Below are 17,689 nucleotides of genomic sequence, written 5' to 3'. Positions count from 1 at the left end.
TTTTAATATTAGTGAACTTTTAATAAATAAAATTGGGATTTCTATTATCTTTTCTTTAGGGCCAGTTCACAATGAGCTTGCATTCCAGCCTCCCATTTCCAATCATCCTGGTAAGTGTATTTTAAAATTGATTCCCTATAATTAGATTTTCTTTATGGTAATAGAAAAACACACAAATACACATATGCAGGTTTTAATGTAATAACAGAGTTATTTAAGGTTTAGATAAGTACAGTTCTCATAGCATTAGTTAATAGTTTACGAGTAACCATTATAGTCACACACAAATTGTCTATATATATATATATATTTTTAACTGTCTCTGAAAGAAAGGATAAGAGCTGTCTTCAGCTAAAATGTAAAATACCAAAATGCTGGTTTTAGCATTGAATACATAAATATGTAGCAGAAGAAACTGGGTTTCAAATAAAACACAATGTAAAATTGTCACTTAAAAAGCTACAGAAGCCCAGGCTGGTTTTGCTCAGTGGATAGAGCATCAGCCTGTGGACTGAAAGGTCCCAGGTTTGATTTCGGTCAAGGGCACATGCCCAGGTTGTGGACTTAATCCCCAGGGGGGGCATGGAGGAGGAAACCAATCAATAATTTTCTCATCATTGATGTTTCTATCTCCCTCTCCCTTCCTCTCTGATTAAAAATAATAATAAAAATTTTTTAAAAAGCTAGGGAAGGATCTGAAGTAGATGCTGAAAAGAAAAATAAGTCACTGTATCTGTCTTAGAAGATTCAGGAATCTCTGGCTAATTGAAATATAGAAACGGATTAAATTATGCTCAAAAGAGAGCATAGCTAAGTAGATTTTCTCAGTTCATAGTTTGAATATAACTTCTTAAATTATAGAAGTAATAAAACAAAAGTTTAGAAATAAAATGCTGAAGGCTTCTTAACATAAACATAGGATTTTGATTTTTCTTTCCTCTATCCCTTCATAACTGTTTTTCTTATCATAAAAAGATGCAAAGTATATCATTTTAACTCATCCCCTTAATTTTCACCCTAATTTTAAAAATGTTTTATTATAAAGAATTTCAAACATACAACAAATACCAGAATAATATGGGAGATCCCTCCCTCATTGTACTCATCCCTCAGTTTTAGCTATTAACAATTAATGGCCAATCTTGCTTCATTCATACCCCCCCGCCCTACTTCTCATTCATACCCTTATCTATTATTCTGAAGAAAATCCTATATAGCCATCTTACTTACTTACTTATTTATTTATTTATTTATAATAGATTTTTATTGATTTCAGAGAGGAAGGAAGAGGGAGAGAGATATAGGAATGTCAGTGATGAGAGAGAATCATCCATCAGCTGCCTCCTACACACCCCCTACTGGGGATTGAGCCCGCAACCCGGGCATGTGCCCCGACCTGGAATTGAACCATGACTTCCTAGTTCATAGGTCAATGTTCAACCACTGAGCCACGCTAGCGGGGCTATGGTCATTTTATATGTAAACTAGAGGCGTGGTGCACGAAATTCGTGCACCGGGGTGGGGGTGGGGTCCCCTCAGCCCAGCCTGCACCCTCTCCAATCTGGGACCCCTTGGGGGATGTTGAACATCCCTGTCACAATCCTGGACTGCTGGCTCCTAACTGCTCACCTGCCTGCCTGGTCACCCCTAACTGCCCCCCCCTGCTGGCCTGGCTGCCCCCAACTGCGCCCCTCTGCCAGCCAGGTCGCTCCTAACTGCCCCCCGCCCTCCCCGCCAGCCTGGTCGCCCTGCGCAGCCTGCTGTTTAGTCGATTGGTCGTCCCTCTAACCCCCCTGTTTGCCTGGTTGCTCCACGCAGCCTACTCTGTTCAGTCGTTTGGTTGTCCCTCACTAACCCCCCTACTGGCCTGGTCATAGGCAGCCATATTGTGAGGGTGTGAGGGTTAATCTTTATTATATAGGATACTTTAGTATATATTTCTAAAAAAGATTTTTAAAAAATATTTCTATAATTACCATAATGATTAATTTAAAGGATAACATATACTTTCTCAAATAGATCTATATAATTTTCTTAAACAATGTTTTATTATTTATTATTTATGTTGGTTCCATTTATTCATCTGGCTGTTAAAACATTGAGGATAAGATCTTGATGCTTATAACTCTTCATTTTAAGAGATTTGAAGAATTTCTGGATCAGAAGGCCAAATTGATTTACACATTAGAGTATAAAAAGCACTTTTACCATGCTCACCAGCAGTGTGATAGTTTAATAAACTTTGTGCTTATTTAGGATGCAAATAATATTGATTTGGAGAAAAATTCTGATTCAAAAAATGTTCAGAAACTTATTTTTAAACATATGTATTAGTTAAGTTATTAACTGTAGTAGATTTTGTATATGTTTGTTATTTTAAACATTTTTATGGGTCAAGGGGTCTTACTTTTATATAAAAGCTAGAGGCCCGATGCACAAAATTTGTGCAAGGGGCTCTGCCCCTACCGCAGCAGTGGCTACCGCTGCCTTGGCTGCCTTTGCCTCGGCCCCCGCCACCACAGTTTCATCTGAAAGGTTGTCTGGAAGGGTGTCCGGTCTAATTAGCATATTATGCTTTTATTATTATAGATTTTTATTGGGAAATATAATAAATAGAAAAGTATATATATAAAACATGGATACATATAATCTAATGAATAACATTAAAGCCAGTACCTATATAACCACCACCCAGATTGAAAACTAAAATATTGCAGCATCCACAAAAACCTTCCTACCTCGGGCATTTTGTTTGTCAAAAACTTTTCCCCCTCTACCCCAGCAGTAACCATGATCCTGCTTTTTATAAATATTACTATAGGCCTGGTGCACAAAATTCGTACACTCGGCGCGGGGTGGGGGGAGCCCCCTCAGCCTGGATTGCGAGAGAGCGTAGGCCAGGCTGAGGGATGCAGGAGGTTGGTCAGCTGGGGAGGTTACCGTGGGAGGGCTCCAGGGCTTGTCCAGCCTGTCTTGCTCAGTCCTGATTGGCCCGACCCCAGCAGCAAGCTAACCTATCAGTTGGAACATCTGCCCCCTGGTGGTTAGTGCACATCATAGCGAGCAGTTGAACAACCTTAGCATATCATTAGCATATTATGCTTTGATTGGTTGAATGACCGACTGGCACTTAGTGTATTAGGCCTCTATTGTATAGGATTACAGTGGGGCCTTGACTTACGAGTTTAATTCTTTCCGAGACAGAGCTTGTTAAGGAGCTCGTTAAGGAGCTCGTTAACTCAAATTACTCTATCAACTCAATGCAAAAAATTGGCTGAGAGACAGCTGGCATCTCAAAAAACTCGTTAGTCAGGAAACTCATAAATCAAGGCCCCACTGTATTTTTTTTTTTGTCTTTAGTACTGTTTATTTTTAGTCATTGAGCATCCTAAATTATGTTTTATGTTAGTATAATCACATATATAATATACTGTAAAATACAAATGTAGATAATATTTCATAAATGTAAAATATATAATTACATATAGTTCTATGTATGGACCATATATAAAACACATGATTATACAATACCAAAGACATGATCCATAAAAGAAGTAATGGATAACCCGGTTTTCATTAAAACTCAAAACTTCTGCTCCACAAAAGACATAAAGAGAGGAAAATGACAAGTTACAGATTAGGAGAAAATATTTGCAAAAGAATTATTATCCAAAATATACAAATAACTTGTAGAACATGACATAAGAAAAATTTAAAAAATATATTAAAAATGGGCCAAAGACCTGAGCAGACACCAAAGAATATATACAAGTGGAAAATAACATGTTCTACATCCTATGTCTTCAGAGAAATGAGAATTAAAACAGTGAGATATCACTACACAGCCACTGGAATGGACGAAATCCACTAAATGCTGACAAGGATATGGAGCCCCAGGGATGTCTATGCATTGCTACTATGGATGTAAAATGGCACAGCCACTTTGCAAGATAGTATGAAGGTTTCTTACAAAGTTAAACATATTCTTACCACTTTCCCCATAATTGTTCTCCTTGATATTTACCCAAAGGAGTTGAAAATTTGTCCACACAAAAGCCTGCACTTAGATGCTTAGAGCTGATATATTCATATTTGTTGAAACTTGGAAGCAACCAAAATGATGTCCTTCAGTAGGTGAATGGATAAACAAAGTGTGGTACATTTAGACAACTAGACAACTGAATACTATTCAGTGTTAAAACAAAAACTAAACAAAAAAATAAAGAAGACCAAAAACAAACAAAAAACAACCAACAAATCAAACAACAAAAAATGAGCTATCAAGCAATGAAAAGACTTGGAGGAAACTTACTATCAAGTGAAAAAGTCACTCTGTAAAGAGTACATACTGTAGGATGCCAACTATATGACATTCTGAAAAAGGCAAAATTATGGAGATACTAAAAGGATCAGTGTTTTCTAGAGGTTAGTGAAGAGGAAGGTATAAATAAGCAGAGCAGAGATGATTTTTAGGGCAGTGAAACTACTCTATCTGATAGTATAATAGTAGATACATGCCATTATATACTTGTTAATACCCATTAAATGTAACTCCAAGAGTGAACCATAAGGTAAGCTATCGACTTTGGGTGATAGTAAGATATCAATATGGGTTTATACATTATAACAAAAATACCACACTGAATTTTGACCCTGAGGGAGGCTTTGCCTATGTGGGGGCAGGTGAAATATGCAAAATGTTTGTATCTTCTCCTCAGTTTTGCTATGAATCTAAAAATTCTCTAAAAATAAATTCTATTAAAATATAGAGTTTTAAATTATATCAGATTTCTTCTTTTGTATTAAAACATATATATTTAATATGTTACCAAAAATTAACCTTGCTTAATTATGTATTGAGATTTCTGCACATTCATTTTCAAGAATGCATGTGACTTACGTTACATCTATTCCATTGACATATACTCTATTGGCAGAATAAAAATACTGACTCTAAGTTATTATGGAACTAATTAGATACTACCAAATCAGAGGCTTTGCCATTGAAACTAGGGGTTTGTTTCTGTTAAAATCAACTGGTTATTAAATGTGAATATTGTCTGATTTTTTTGTAATTTTTAAAAATCTATTGTCTACTTGGTATTATTTATTTTTTTAATATATTTTTTATTGATTAAGATATTACATATGTGTCCTTATCCCCACGTTACCCCCGACCCCCCCCCCCCCAAGGCCCTCACCCCCCCGTTGTCCGTGTCCATTGGTTAGGCCTATATGCTTGCATATAAGTCCTTTCGTTGATCTTTCCCCCTTACCCCCACCCTCCCCTACCTTCCCTCCAAGGCCCGACAGTCCAATCAATGCCTCTCCGTCTCTGGATCAGTCCTTGTTCATCAGTTTATGTTGTTCATTATATTCCACAAATGAATGAGATCATGTGGTATTTATCTGCTCTCCAGTTCCATCCATGCTGTGGCAAATGGTAAGAGTTCCTTTTTCTTCTTCCTCTTCTTAAAGAATACCTTTCAGCATTTCATATAATGCTGGTTTGGTGCTGATGAACTCCTTTAGCTTTTTCTTATCTGTGAAGCTCTTTATCTGACCTTCTATTCTGAATGATAGCTTTGCTGGATAAAGTAATCTTGGTTGTAGGTTCTTGCTATTCATCACTTTGAATATTTCTTGCCACTCTCTTCTGGCCTGCATGGTTTCTGTTGAGAAATCAGCTGACAGTCGTATGGGTACTCTCTTGTAGGTAACTGACTGTCTTTCTCTTGCTGTTTTTAAGATTCTCTCTTTGTCTTTTGCTCTTGGCATTTTAATGATGATGTGTCTTGGTGTGGTCCTCTTTGGATTCCTTTTGTTTGTGGTTCTCTGGGCTTCCTGGACTTGTAAGTCTATTTCTTTCACCAGGTAGGGGAAGTTTTCTGTCATTATTTCTTCAAATAGGTTTTCAATATCTTGCCCTCTCTCTTCTTCTGGTATCCCTATAATTCTGATGTTGGTACGCTTGAAGTTGTCCCAGAAGCTCCTTACACTATCTTCATATTTTTGGAATCTTTTTTCTTTTTTCTTTTTCGGTTGGGTATTTTTTGTTTCTTTGTATTTCAAATCTTTGACTTGATTTTTGGGACCTCTTGTCTGCTGTTGGATCTCTGTATATTATTCTTTATTTCAGTCAGTGTATGCTTAATTTCTAGTTGGTCTTTTTTCATATCCTCCAGGGTCTCACTAAACTTATCGGCGTTTTCCATAAAATTCTTGATAAACCTTATAAACGTAGTTTTGAACTCTATATCCAGTCGTTTGCTTTCCTCCATTTCTGTAATTTGTGACCTGTTTCTTTGTCTCTGCATTTTTTATGCTTCCCTGTGTTGGTAGAGTGGTTTTGCGTGCTAGGTGTCCTGTAGGGCCCAGTGGCTCAGCCTCCCCAGTTACCTGAGGTGGACACTCTTGGTGCACCCCCTTGTGGGCTTTGTGCACAGTCTTGTTGTAGTTATGCCTTGATTGTTGTAGGATCACTGGGAGGAATTGACCTCCAGGCCAATTGGCAGTGAGAATCAGCTGTGTCTGCAGTGGGAGAACTTCTGTGCTGAAGACACCCTTCTGGGGCAAGACTTGCTTCAGTGGGGCTTTGGTGCTCACTGAGACTGCACCCTGAGTGTGTCCCTTATGGATCTGAGGAGTTGTAATCCGGATGGTCCCCCTCTGACAACTGGGTACATTGGCTCTTGGATCTAAGGAGGTGCTAATTTAGCCTCTGCCTGAGGTTACCCGGCAGGAGCTACGAAGAGAACTGCAGATTCCCCTTCCTTTTTTGGAGTTTGGAGATGCCCTGATGAGGCCCAGCTGTGAAGCAATGCAAGCTGCTGTGGGGCCTTGGGCCTTCTCTTGGAAGTTCTGGGTCTGTCTGGCCCAGCTGCAATTTGTTAGGTAATTTTCAGGTTGCAAAGGGCCAGAGCATTCATATGCAAAAGCCTCTGCCGCAGCCTGGGTGGGGCGGGGTCTCAGGGAATCAAAGGGCGGAGCCAGCAGCTATGGCTGGTCCTCAGCCCTGCCCTAAGGGGCCGCGCGCACGTCTCAGTGTTCTGGTAATTTAATTGCTGCAAGCACCTCTGAGGGAAAGCTGCCCTCAAGTTCAGAGTTCTGCCTGCTGCCAGAGAGTCCAGTTTCTCCCCGTATAAGTCCTGGGTCCCTAGAGACTTCCCGGAACTGGAGTTCAGAGCAGTCGGGAGCTTGTGACTCCCTCCCGATTCAAAAAGACAGCCACGTCCTCAGGTGCCAGCCCCTTTCTGCGTGCGCACACGCGTGTGCTCGAGCCTCCGTACCTCTGCACTTTACTTCCTCAGCTCCTCTGGCTCTCAGTGTGCTTTTCTTTCCTTCTAGTTGTAGAATTTCCACTCAGCCAGCCTTCCTGTAGTTCTGGATGATGTCCGTTTTGTCTTTTCATTGTATTTTTGAAGTTGTTGTGGGAAGCAGCAATTTCCTGGTGTTTACCTATGCCGCCATCTTAGTTTTCCCGGTATTATTTATTAATTTGATTAAAAATGAACTGTAGTCTGGCCAGTGTGGCTAAGTGGTTGAGCGTCAACCCAGGAACCGTATTTTTTTTTTTTTACTCTTTGAAAGTGATGACTGCATCCCTAAAGAGGCTGGTTTAGTAGTTTGGTTTCTTTTGTATTTGAAATTATAGAATTGAAGTCATTGATCAGAATCTTAATTTTGTTTGTGAATAAATTTATTGTGCTCAGAAGGGAATACCTAGAATCTTAAGAATGAGAGTTGCCGAAACCGGTTTGGCTCAGTGGATAGAGCGTCGGCCTGTGGACTGAAGGGTCCCAGGTTCGATTCCGGTCGGGGGCATGTGCCTGGGTTGCGGGCATATCCCCAGTGGGGGATGTGCGGGAGGCGGCTGATCGATGTTTCTCTCTCATTGATGTTTCTGGCTCTCTGTCTCTCTCCCTTCCTCTCTGTAAAAAATCAATAAAATATATCTTTAAAAAAAAAAAAAAAAAAAGAATGAGAGTTATTGCTGGTTTCGAGACAGCATCCTTGAGAGTTAATAGTGACCTCTGGCAATTTGGGGGTCATGGGATGGGGTGTGGTGTCAGTCTTCAAAAGGCTTAGTGGAAGGTGATCTACAGGAATGAGGGTAATCAGGGCTCTGAAGAAAGACCTACCCTAGATGGAACAGTGTGTGGGGTTGGGAGTGGTGGCATTTAGCTAGTTCTGTGAACTCAGTTTGATATCCTGCAATCACTTTTGTCCTCATGATAGCTTTACTTCATTCTTCTCAGGCTAGAACCGATGTTGAGGCCTAAGAGCTTCTGGTGGTGAGGGAACAGCATTAACTAGTTCTGAGCCATCCATCTGTAGTTCTGCACTGGCAGGAAGGCCTCTGTCTTTGAGAGTAATAGGAAGGGACTCAATGGTGAGGATGATCCTGAAAGGTCTCTTGTCCAAGTGGTTGCAGGAGGGGACCAGCTCTGCCCACACATCTTTAATGGAGTCAGCTGGTCGGAACCCAGAGAAGGCTGTGAACACTAATGGGCCCTAGAGCAGTTTTACCTCACAACCTTTATTTTCCTCTTGAACTGTTAAAAGAATATTCTAACTGATCTCCCTATTTTTTTATTTTTGGTAAGAGGACATTTATTGGGCAAATTACAGAGGTAGAAGTAATATCTAGAAGAAATGGTCTTAGGCAACAAGTTCCAGAGGTAAAGGAAGGGCCCTTGGAGGTTGGGAGTGAGGAAGCTGATGGTAATGTACCTGGGTGGGGAGGGAGAGAGGGAAGGGAGAGGCACAGGTGTGCTCCAGGGAGGGAGAGCGCACTGGGTCCTCCATCTTAAGCGTTTGAAGGCAGAGATTTTTGGGGAGGTCCCAGGGAAAGATCTTAGTAGGATACACGCAGTTCTTCAGGTGTATCCTTTCAGGGTTGTGGTCTCCAATGATTGATAGGCAGGCACCAGGGCAGGGGGTCAGTATTTAGTGCAGCTGGTCCTGCTGTCAGCGTTGGCTGTTTTTGTCCTCATCTGGGCCTGGAGCTGAAATACAAGGAGTGATGGCGTCTTCCCGGGCCAGGTCAACCCGGGCCAGGTCAACCGTGCATGTGCCTTGGAATCTGCCAGCAGGCAAGTCACGTGGCACCAAATATGCTGTAGGCGGTGGGAACAGCACCAGGTGTCTGACCGGTGGGGTCAGACCAAACCTGGGTTCAGCAACCTGGGTACTTGGGTTCTGGCTGGGGGGGGGGTGAGGCAGGGAGAGAGGGTCGGGAAAGGCCTGGGCTGCACCAAGCGGGGAGAGCACCTGATCTCCCTATTGAGAAGGCTTCCCTCATATTGCCTTCTCCTCACCATGTAATATCTACTCCACTCAGCATTTCTTTTCTTTTTTCTTTTTAAGCCTCATGCAAGGATATGTTTATTGATGGTAGGAGAGAGAGAGAGAGAGAGAGAGAGAGAGAGAGAGAGAGAGAGAGAAACATCAATGTGAGAGAAAAATTTAGATCAGTTGCCTTCTGTACACACCTAGAGAGACTAAGGATTGAACCCAAAACCTGGGCATGTGTCCTGACCCCCGGACCTCTCAGTGTACAGGACGACACGCCAACTGAGCCACACCGGTGAGAGGACTTTTATGTGTCATAAAAGATTCTCACAGGGCATCCCATTCAGATCTAAGTACTATAAAGAATAATTCATAATGAATCTCTTAGGTGCTTTATCCAAATTTCTAACTTCTAAAAAGGTTAACCAAATTTAAAAATATTTTCTTTCCCTAACCGGTTTGGCTCAGTGGATAGAGCGTCGGCCTGCGGACTCAAGGGTCCCAGGTTTGATTCCAATCAAGGGCATGTACCTTGGTTGCGGGCACATCCCCAGTGGGGGGTGTGCAGGAGGCAGCTGATCGATGTTTCTCTTTCATCGATGTTTCTAACTCTCTATCCCTCTCCTTTCCTCTCTGTAAAAAGTCAATAAAATATATTTTTTTTAAAAAATTTTCTTGAAAGACTTGATTTCAGAAATTAGAGATAATGCCTTGGAGATGTAGATTTTCCATTATAATTGAACAGCATTTGTTTGACAAAACTGTGCTTTATGTTTCCCCATTACAAAGCATATTTAGCTAAGTTCTTATATTGTAAAAAAAAGTTTCATATTGTTAACTCAGCCTTTTACAACCTTTTCTTTGGCCAGTGATGAGCACCCAACTTCACTACTTTGGGAACAAGGGTCCGCACAGTACGCAGAGAACAGCCCCACTGCCTTTGAAAGGAGTTGGGGCATTAAGAAAGTGCTCTCTGACTGAGTGACTTCAGCCCGTGGTGATGGTAACTTGGTGAAGTTGCAGGCTTGTCACTTACATGGCATTTGGTTCTTGGAGCAAAAGAGCAAAGAGAGATCTAGAAAGGCCTAATGAACTTAATGAATTATTCTTAGGACCTGCTCCTGTTTTAAAAGTAAGAATGTTCCCTCTCATCTGGTAAGCAAATTTGGAGGGGGATAGAAAAGCTCTCACATGGTGTGCGGTATCCCAGCACTGCTAAGTTCCCTGGAACCCATTTAGATGACCTCTGGCCCTCTCTGTCCTCACAGGCACGAACCACCTTCCTCCTGCTTTCTTAGGCCTCATGCCCTCTTCACGATGGATGGTCATTTTTCATTCCTGGTTTGTGGTACATCTCTTCTTCCTAGCCGAGCGGGCCAGCTTTTCCGGGTGTAGCTTCCCGTAACCATCCTTGTTGTGTGGTGTGTGAAATATTAGGGAAACAAACAAAAAACCCTTGGTGACTGGAAAATAATAAAATACGTTTAAGTGCAAGTACAGATATTGCAGTTCATGATAACAGTATGTTTTTTTATTTAAACAAGAAGATTTTACAACTCCTTTTCCCCACCCTGAACTGACTCTCATGAAAAGCGTTGCTCACGATGGAGCTTTCCTTCTGGATAGTGTTCTTCAGTGTGAACTAGGAATGGCATGTGTTTGCACCTCATTTATTTAATCATCGTTGTAAACATTCCTGACTTCAGGGCATTGTTTGTGACGAAATTTACTTTTTGGACTCGTCGTGTAAAGACCTCTTTTCAGGGCTGTTACTGGCTTTAGCTGCCAGAGCATGGGTGCTTGGTCTGTTGGCTTTGAGAACCTCTAGTTTAGCTTCACGCAGCATCCCTGCCAGGTGTCTGCTGAAGCTTCTGGTTCAGAGCAGAATGTGATGTCTTTACTGAAGACTTTTACTCTAAGGAATAACTTCATAAATATTTCAAAATGGGATTTTTAATAAGGCACTTTATGTCACTAGTTTTCATGTTGTAATGATAATACAAAATTTAAAGGAATGTTTGTATTCATGATTAGTTGATTTGATCTGTTTGAAAAAACATTTGAAATTTTGATTTTTGTATCTTCATGGTCTGTTTTATTAATTCTTCATTGGAAAGTATTTTCTTTCTTGACAACATTTTAAAAATCACTTAGATACATAGAATACAAGGTTTTTAATGATGATTTTTATTTTTTTTAAATATATTTTATTGATTTTTTACAGAGAGGAAGGGAGAGGGATAGAGAGTTAGAAACATTGATGAGAGAGAAACCATGATCAGTTGCCTCCTGCACACTCCCTACTGGGGATGTGCCCGCAACCAAGGTACATGCCCTTGACTGCAATCGAACCTGGGATCCTTGAGTCCGCAAGCTGATGCTCTATCCACTGAACCAAACCGGTTAGGGCAGAATACAAGGTTTTAAAAAAATGTATTTTAAGCATCAGTTATACTTCATTTTAAGATTTTTTTGAGAGGGAGTTAAAAAGATCCATTTTTCTATCCTTTCAGATTGTTAAAAGTTTTATTGCTTCAAGTTCTAGTCCAATCAGAGTTCATAAGTAGCACATTGATGTGCATATAAGTAATTGGTTAATCAGCAGAAAACTTTACAAACCCAACCAAGTAGTGCCTCCTTTTTCCTCTAATCATTCACAATTATTTTAAATCATTTGTTGTTGTTCAAATGAATACACTAAATCAGTGGTTCTCAACCTTCTGGCCCTTTAAATACAGTTCCTCATGTTGTGACCCAACCATAAAATTATTTTCGTTCCTATTTCATAACTGTAATGTCGCTCCTGTTATGAATCGTCATGTAAATATCTGATATGCAGGATGGTCTTAGGTGACCCCTGTGAAAGGGTCGTTCGACCGCCAAAGGGGTCGAGACCCACAGGTTGAGAACCGCTGCACTAAATCCATCTTCAGCGTTAAAATTGTAGTAGTTAACATGACTTCACTAAGAGATACAACAAATGACCTTTCAGCCAAGAGACAATAGAATTCCTGCTCATAGCAGCTGTCTAGTTAGAGTGTAATTAACCTTGACTCTGGTCTGCATGGCTGACTAGCTTGGGTCCTTACAGTCAATTAGGGAACTAGAAAAATATGCTATGGATTGATGCTTTCGATAATATTCCCCGAAATATGTCTTTAAGTCAGTGTGTTTAAAAAAAAGAAAAGTTTAGCCCTAACCGGTTTGGCTCAGTGGATAGAGCATTGGCCTGCGATGCTCTATCCACTGAGGCTTTACATACTTTCTGATTCAGATGTTGTTCTTTCCTCCTTCATTTTAGTATATTTATCTTCTCTTTTTTTATGCCAGTGTACAGGATGTGATGAGCATGCATTAGATGCTCTGTAGACTTGTATTTACTTGGTGAGTGTACAAAATCTCAGGTTGTTCATTTCCTGTCAAGGGCATGTACCTTGGCTGCAGGCACATCCCCAGTGGGGGGTGTGCAGGAGGCGGCTGATCGATGTTTATCGCTCATCGATGTTTCTAACTCTCTATCCCTCTCCCTTCCTCTGTAAAAAAATCAATAAAATATATTAGAAAAAAAAAAAAAGAAAGAAATGTTTAGTCTGTCTTAGTGGTTAGATCATTGTCCATATACACCATGGCTGCAGGTTTGATCCCCTGTCAGGGCACATGCAAGAATCAACCAATGGCTGAAACCGGTTTGGCTCAATGGATAGAGCGTCGGCCTGCGGACTGAAAGATCCCAGGTTCGATTCCGATCAAGGGCATGTACCTTGGTTGCAGGCACATCCCCAGTGGGAGATGTGCAGGAGGCAGCTGATCGATGTTTCTCTCTCATCGATGTTTCTATTTCTAACTATCTCTCTCCCTTCCTCACTGTAAAAAAATCAATAAAATATATATTTAATAAAAAGAATCAACCAATGAATGCATAAATATAAGAGGAACAACAAATTAGTCTCTCTCTCTCTCTCTCTCTCTCTCTCTCTTCCTCTTTCTATATCAATTTTTTAAAAATTAAAAAATGAAAGAAAATATGTGCAGTGAAATGAAATACCATGGTAAAATAATTTATTTTCTGCCCTGATTACTTTTGTTCTTTGCATTCTCAGTTGACTGGGTCTTTTGAGGTAACAACCAAAATCAAGATTTTAAAAATGACTAGAGTTTCAAGAATGCTAGGCACTGAGCTGAAAAATAGAAGACAGGAAAAGCCTAGATATTTAAAGCATCGTCATTTTACCAAATTCTTTTGGGTGCTTTTCAGATTCCTCTTCTGTCCCTTCAGCCTTTATTTTAGGAAAAGCTTTGCCTTATGGAGTGACGTTTGCTCCCATTTGTCTCCTCTAGCTCCTGAGTATTGGTGTTCCATCGCTTACTTTGAAATGGATGTTCAAGTAGGAGAGACATTTAAGGTTCCGTCAAGCTGCCCTATTGTTACTGTTGATGGATATGTGGACCCTTCTGGAGGAGATCGCTTTTGCTTGGGTCAACTCTCCAATGTCCACAGGACAGAAGCCATTGAGAGGGCAAGGTATTGATTATATAGGTATTTTAAAAGTTGAGTACACTATATTGCCTTTTAGTCAGTTATATTTCTCAGTGTAGATAATGCGTGTTTCACTAGGAAAAAAGAATAAATGTCATCTTGAAAATTCAGAATCAGTAAGCATTCCACTTGTATTGTAGATGTTTGTTATTTAAAATATGAAAAAAATGATTTTTTAAAAAATTTATTTTTTAAATTTATGTAAAGTTGGTATACAATCTTGGTTATATTAGTTTCAGGTGTACAATATAGTGACTCGACATTTTTATACCTTGCAGTGTGACCGCCCCACTAATTCTAGTAATCAATCATGTTAAACATCACAATATTATTAACTAAATTCCCCTTCCTCTTTTCACCCAGCCCCCTACCCCCTCCTTTCTGGTAACCATCCTGTTGGTCTTTGTTTCTAAGAATCTGGTTTTATTTTGTTTTGTTTTTCAATTCCACATATAAGTGAAATCATATGATATTTGTCTTTTTTGTCTGACTTATTTTACTTAGCATAATACCCATGTTGTCAGAAATGGAAAGGTTTCATTCTTTTTTGTTACTGCGTAATATTCCATCGTGCCACATCTTCTTTAAGATAGTTTTGTTTGTAAGTGACATTCCTGTTTTGAATAGTAACAAGACCATGTGTTTTACACATATATTGAAAGGAAATAATATAAAATGAAGACATGGGTCTGCAAGTGTTATTTATAATGTTGGGAAACAATAAAAGGGAAGTGGTTGAGTACATTTGATAAACTTTTATTTTTATGTAGTCATTAAGCTGTAAATGTTTATAATCACATGTAAATGCTTAAGATGAAATATTATAGGAAAACATACACAGTGTTAGGTACTTTGTAATCTCAACTCTAAGAAAATGTGTGTGTGTAAATACATAATCTTGGCTCTATCACTTAGCTGTGTGTCTGGCAAATCACCTGGTCCCTAAGCCAGTGCTGTGTAATAGAAACGTCTGTGATGAAGGGAATGGTTTGTATCTGTGCTGTCCAGTACTGTAGCCACTAGCCATGTGTAACTTTGAGCACTTAAAATGTAGTCATGTGATTAGCTTAATTTTCAAATTATTTTTAATTAAATTATATTAGTCACTTATAGTAAGTAGCTAGTGGCTATCAGTTTGGACAGTGTAGCTATAAGCCTTAGTTTAGTCATTTATAAAATACTAATATTTAGGTCATGGAATTGTGAGAGTTCAGTGAGAATTTATGTTAAATATTTCTGATACATACTAAGCATTATATATATGCCCATCATTTTTATATATGAATAAGATATTTAAAAAGGAAGGAAATATACAAAAAATTAACAATGGTAATCTTTTGGTTGTGGTGTTACATAAAGTCCTTTTTAATTCTCTTTAATTTTTCAATATTGGGTATTCTAATATGTATTTTTTAATACTTATAAAAATAAAATATAATTTCCTTTTTCTCCCTAAGGTTGCACATAGGCAAAGGTGTACAATTGGAATGTAAAGGTGAAGGTGATGTTTGGGTCAGGTGCCTCAGTGACCATGCAGTCTTTGTACAGAGTTACTACTTAGACAGAGAAGCTGGGCGTGCACCTGGAGATGCTGTTCATAAGATCTACCCAAGTGCGTATATAAAGGTTAGTGGAAGTTCTCCGTAAATATAAGAATTGAGATGCAGAAGGGAGGAGAAGAAAAATGTCTTTTTATGTATTAAATCTCAGAAATTATGTTTGTTTTTAAAACACATTTCCTTGGGGGCATTTATTGACATGGCTGGTTATCTCGTTTTGTGATTACATTCATGCCCTATTATTTTAGTAGCAAATTTGTTAAATGTTTTAGACTAACACACAGGCTTTTGAAACCATGTGAGTGAAACTACCAAGCATATTCTTTAGTTGAAAATATGTAAGATTTTGGAATTCCATCTTAGCCAATCTTTAGGATTTTATGAAAGGAAATTCTAATATTAATTGGTTTTTGAATTAAGAACCTGAGAAATGAAAAATTCAACAGTAGGTTTTTTTAAAGTTAGTTACTTTGGAATTAAACCAGTTATTTGCTCTATCATTTTTCAATTTAAGCCTAAGGTATTTTTTAGTAATTATTACATATTCAACTCAATTTACTTTGATAAAAAACAGTTTGAAAGAGAAATATTGTTGTCATTAGATAGCCAAATATATATATATATATATTTAATGTTTTAATTGATTTTAGAGAGAGAGGAAGGGAGAGAGAAAGAAGCATTGATGTGAGAGAGAAACAGAGATCAGCTGCCTTCCGCAGTTACCCTAACAGGAATCGAACCCATGCCCCTCCAGGACACAGGATGACGCTCATCCAGCTGAGCCACGCTGGCCAGGGCTTATTTTTTGTGTTTACTTCCTGTCATGGTTTCTCCCTTTGGAGCAATTCTGCCTTAGCCTGGCACCCGGGGGTCCACGTGTCAGAGCCTACTTGTATATTTAGAAGGGAGAGGAATTGCGTCCCTTGAGGAAGTTGAGTTCCAGTCCCCTGGGTCTGCTCAGGGCCTAAGCCCTGTGCCAGAGGTCTTTCTGATGCTTACCTCTGCCCTGGGCAAGACTTCATGCCTAAGTGCATTTCTGAATTAGCTGTAAGGTGTTTCACCAGCACTTGATTCATGGGCAGATGCCCATTTATAGACCTCAGAGAGCCTGGCTATTGTCTCTCTGCATTTTATTCGAAGAAGCTAAATTTCCGTCCACTGCACCTACTGTTTGAGGTCCTGGGACCCTGAGTACCTGCTGTCCACTGTGGATTTATCCATCATCATTTGGTGGACTATGGGTTGTTTCCACTTTTTGGCTACTAGGTATAATGCTTCTATGAACATTCATATTGGCGTTTTTAGGTAGATGTGTGTTTTTATTTTCTTGGATATATAAGTAGGAGTGGAATTGCAGGATCATAGGTAACTCTATGCTTAACTTTTTGAGGGACTGCAGACTGTTTTTAAAAGTGGCAATGCCGTTTACATTTCCGCCAGCAATATATATATGAGGGTTTCCGTTCTCTATATGCTCAGCAACACTTGTTGGTATCCTTTTTATTTAGCCTTCCTAGTGGATGTGAAGTGGTATCTCATGGTGCTTTTGATTTGCATTTCCCTAATAGCTAATGATGTTGAATATCTCTTCATGTGCTTATTGGTCATTTGTCTGTCTTGTTTGGAGAAATGTCTATTTAGATCGTTTGTCCATTTTTTAGATTAGGTTGTCTTTTTATTATTGAGTTGTAAGAGTTGTTTGTATATTCTGGGTATCAGTCCCTTGTCAGATATATAATTTGAAAATATTTCCTTTTGTTCTTTAGCTTATCTTTCGTTTTTTTGATATGATTTGCAACCCACACCAAAGTTGTTCATTTTGATATCTTTGAGTTTATCTACTCTTTGAATGAGTGTGTTTTTGGTGTCATATCTAAGAAACCATTGACTACTCCAAGTCCTGAAAATGTATTGCTCCTTTGGGTTGTCCTAAGGGTTTATAGTTCTGGCTCTAAATTTAGGCCTATTACACGTTTTTAGTGAATTTTTGTGCATAGTTTAAGAATGTTGATCCAGCTTCATTCTTCTGCATTTGAATATTCAGTTGTTTCAACAACCATTTGTCCAAAACACTGATTCCCTTATCAAATTATCTTGATACCCCTGTTGAAATTAAGTTGACTTTAAATGTAAAGGCTTATTTCTAGGCTATCAATTGTATTTCATTGACCTGTGTATGTATCCTCATGACAGTACTATTCTGCCTTGATTACTGTAGCTTTGCAGCAAGGTTTGAAATTGGGAAGTGTGAATTCTCTAGCTTTGTTCTTTTTCAGGATTGTTTTGGCTATTGCCACCT

General features: G+C 39.2%; 1 protein-coding gene across 2 annotated transcripts in view; it reads left to right on the top strand.

Moving 5' to 3' along the window:
- The window catches only part of SMAD4 (SMAD family member 4), a 61,192-nt gene that overhangs the window by 34,584 nt on the left and 8,919 nt on the right, over nt 1–17,689 (top strand). For both annotated transcript variants that reach the window (XR_004969927.1, XM_036321925.1), the window contains exons 8-10: nt 60–110; nt 13,633–13,816; nt 15,289–15,457. Coding sequence is in view for 1 of the 2 variants with exons in the window: in XM_036321925.1 (XP_036177818.1) it covers nt 60–110; nt 13,633–13,816; nt 15,289–15,457 (404 nt within the window). In the remaining variant the exon portion in view is untranslated. The remainder of the gene's footprint in view (nt 1–59; nt 111–13,632; nt 13,817–15,288; nt 15,458–17,689) is intronic.

Source organism: Myotis myotis, unplaced genomic scaffold, assembly GCF_014108235.1.
Source record: "Myotis myotis isolate mMyoMyo1 unplaced genomic scaffold, mMyoMyo1.p scaffold_m19_p_9, whole genome shotgun sequence".
In the NCBI taxonomy this organism is placed as follows: domain Eukaryota; kingdom Metazoa; phylum Chordata; class Mammalia; order Chiroptera; family Vespertilionidae; genus Myotis; species Myotis myotis.
This window is presented reverse-complemented; position numbering and strand designations above follow the sequence as displayed.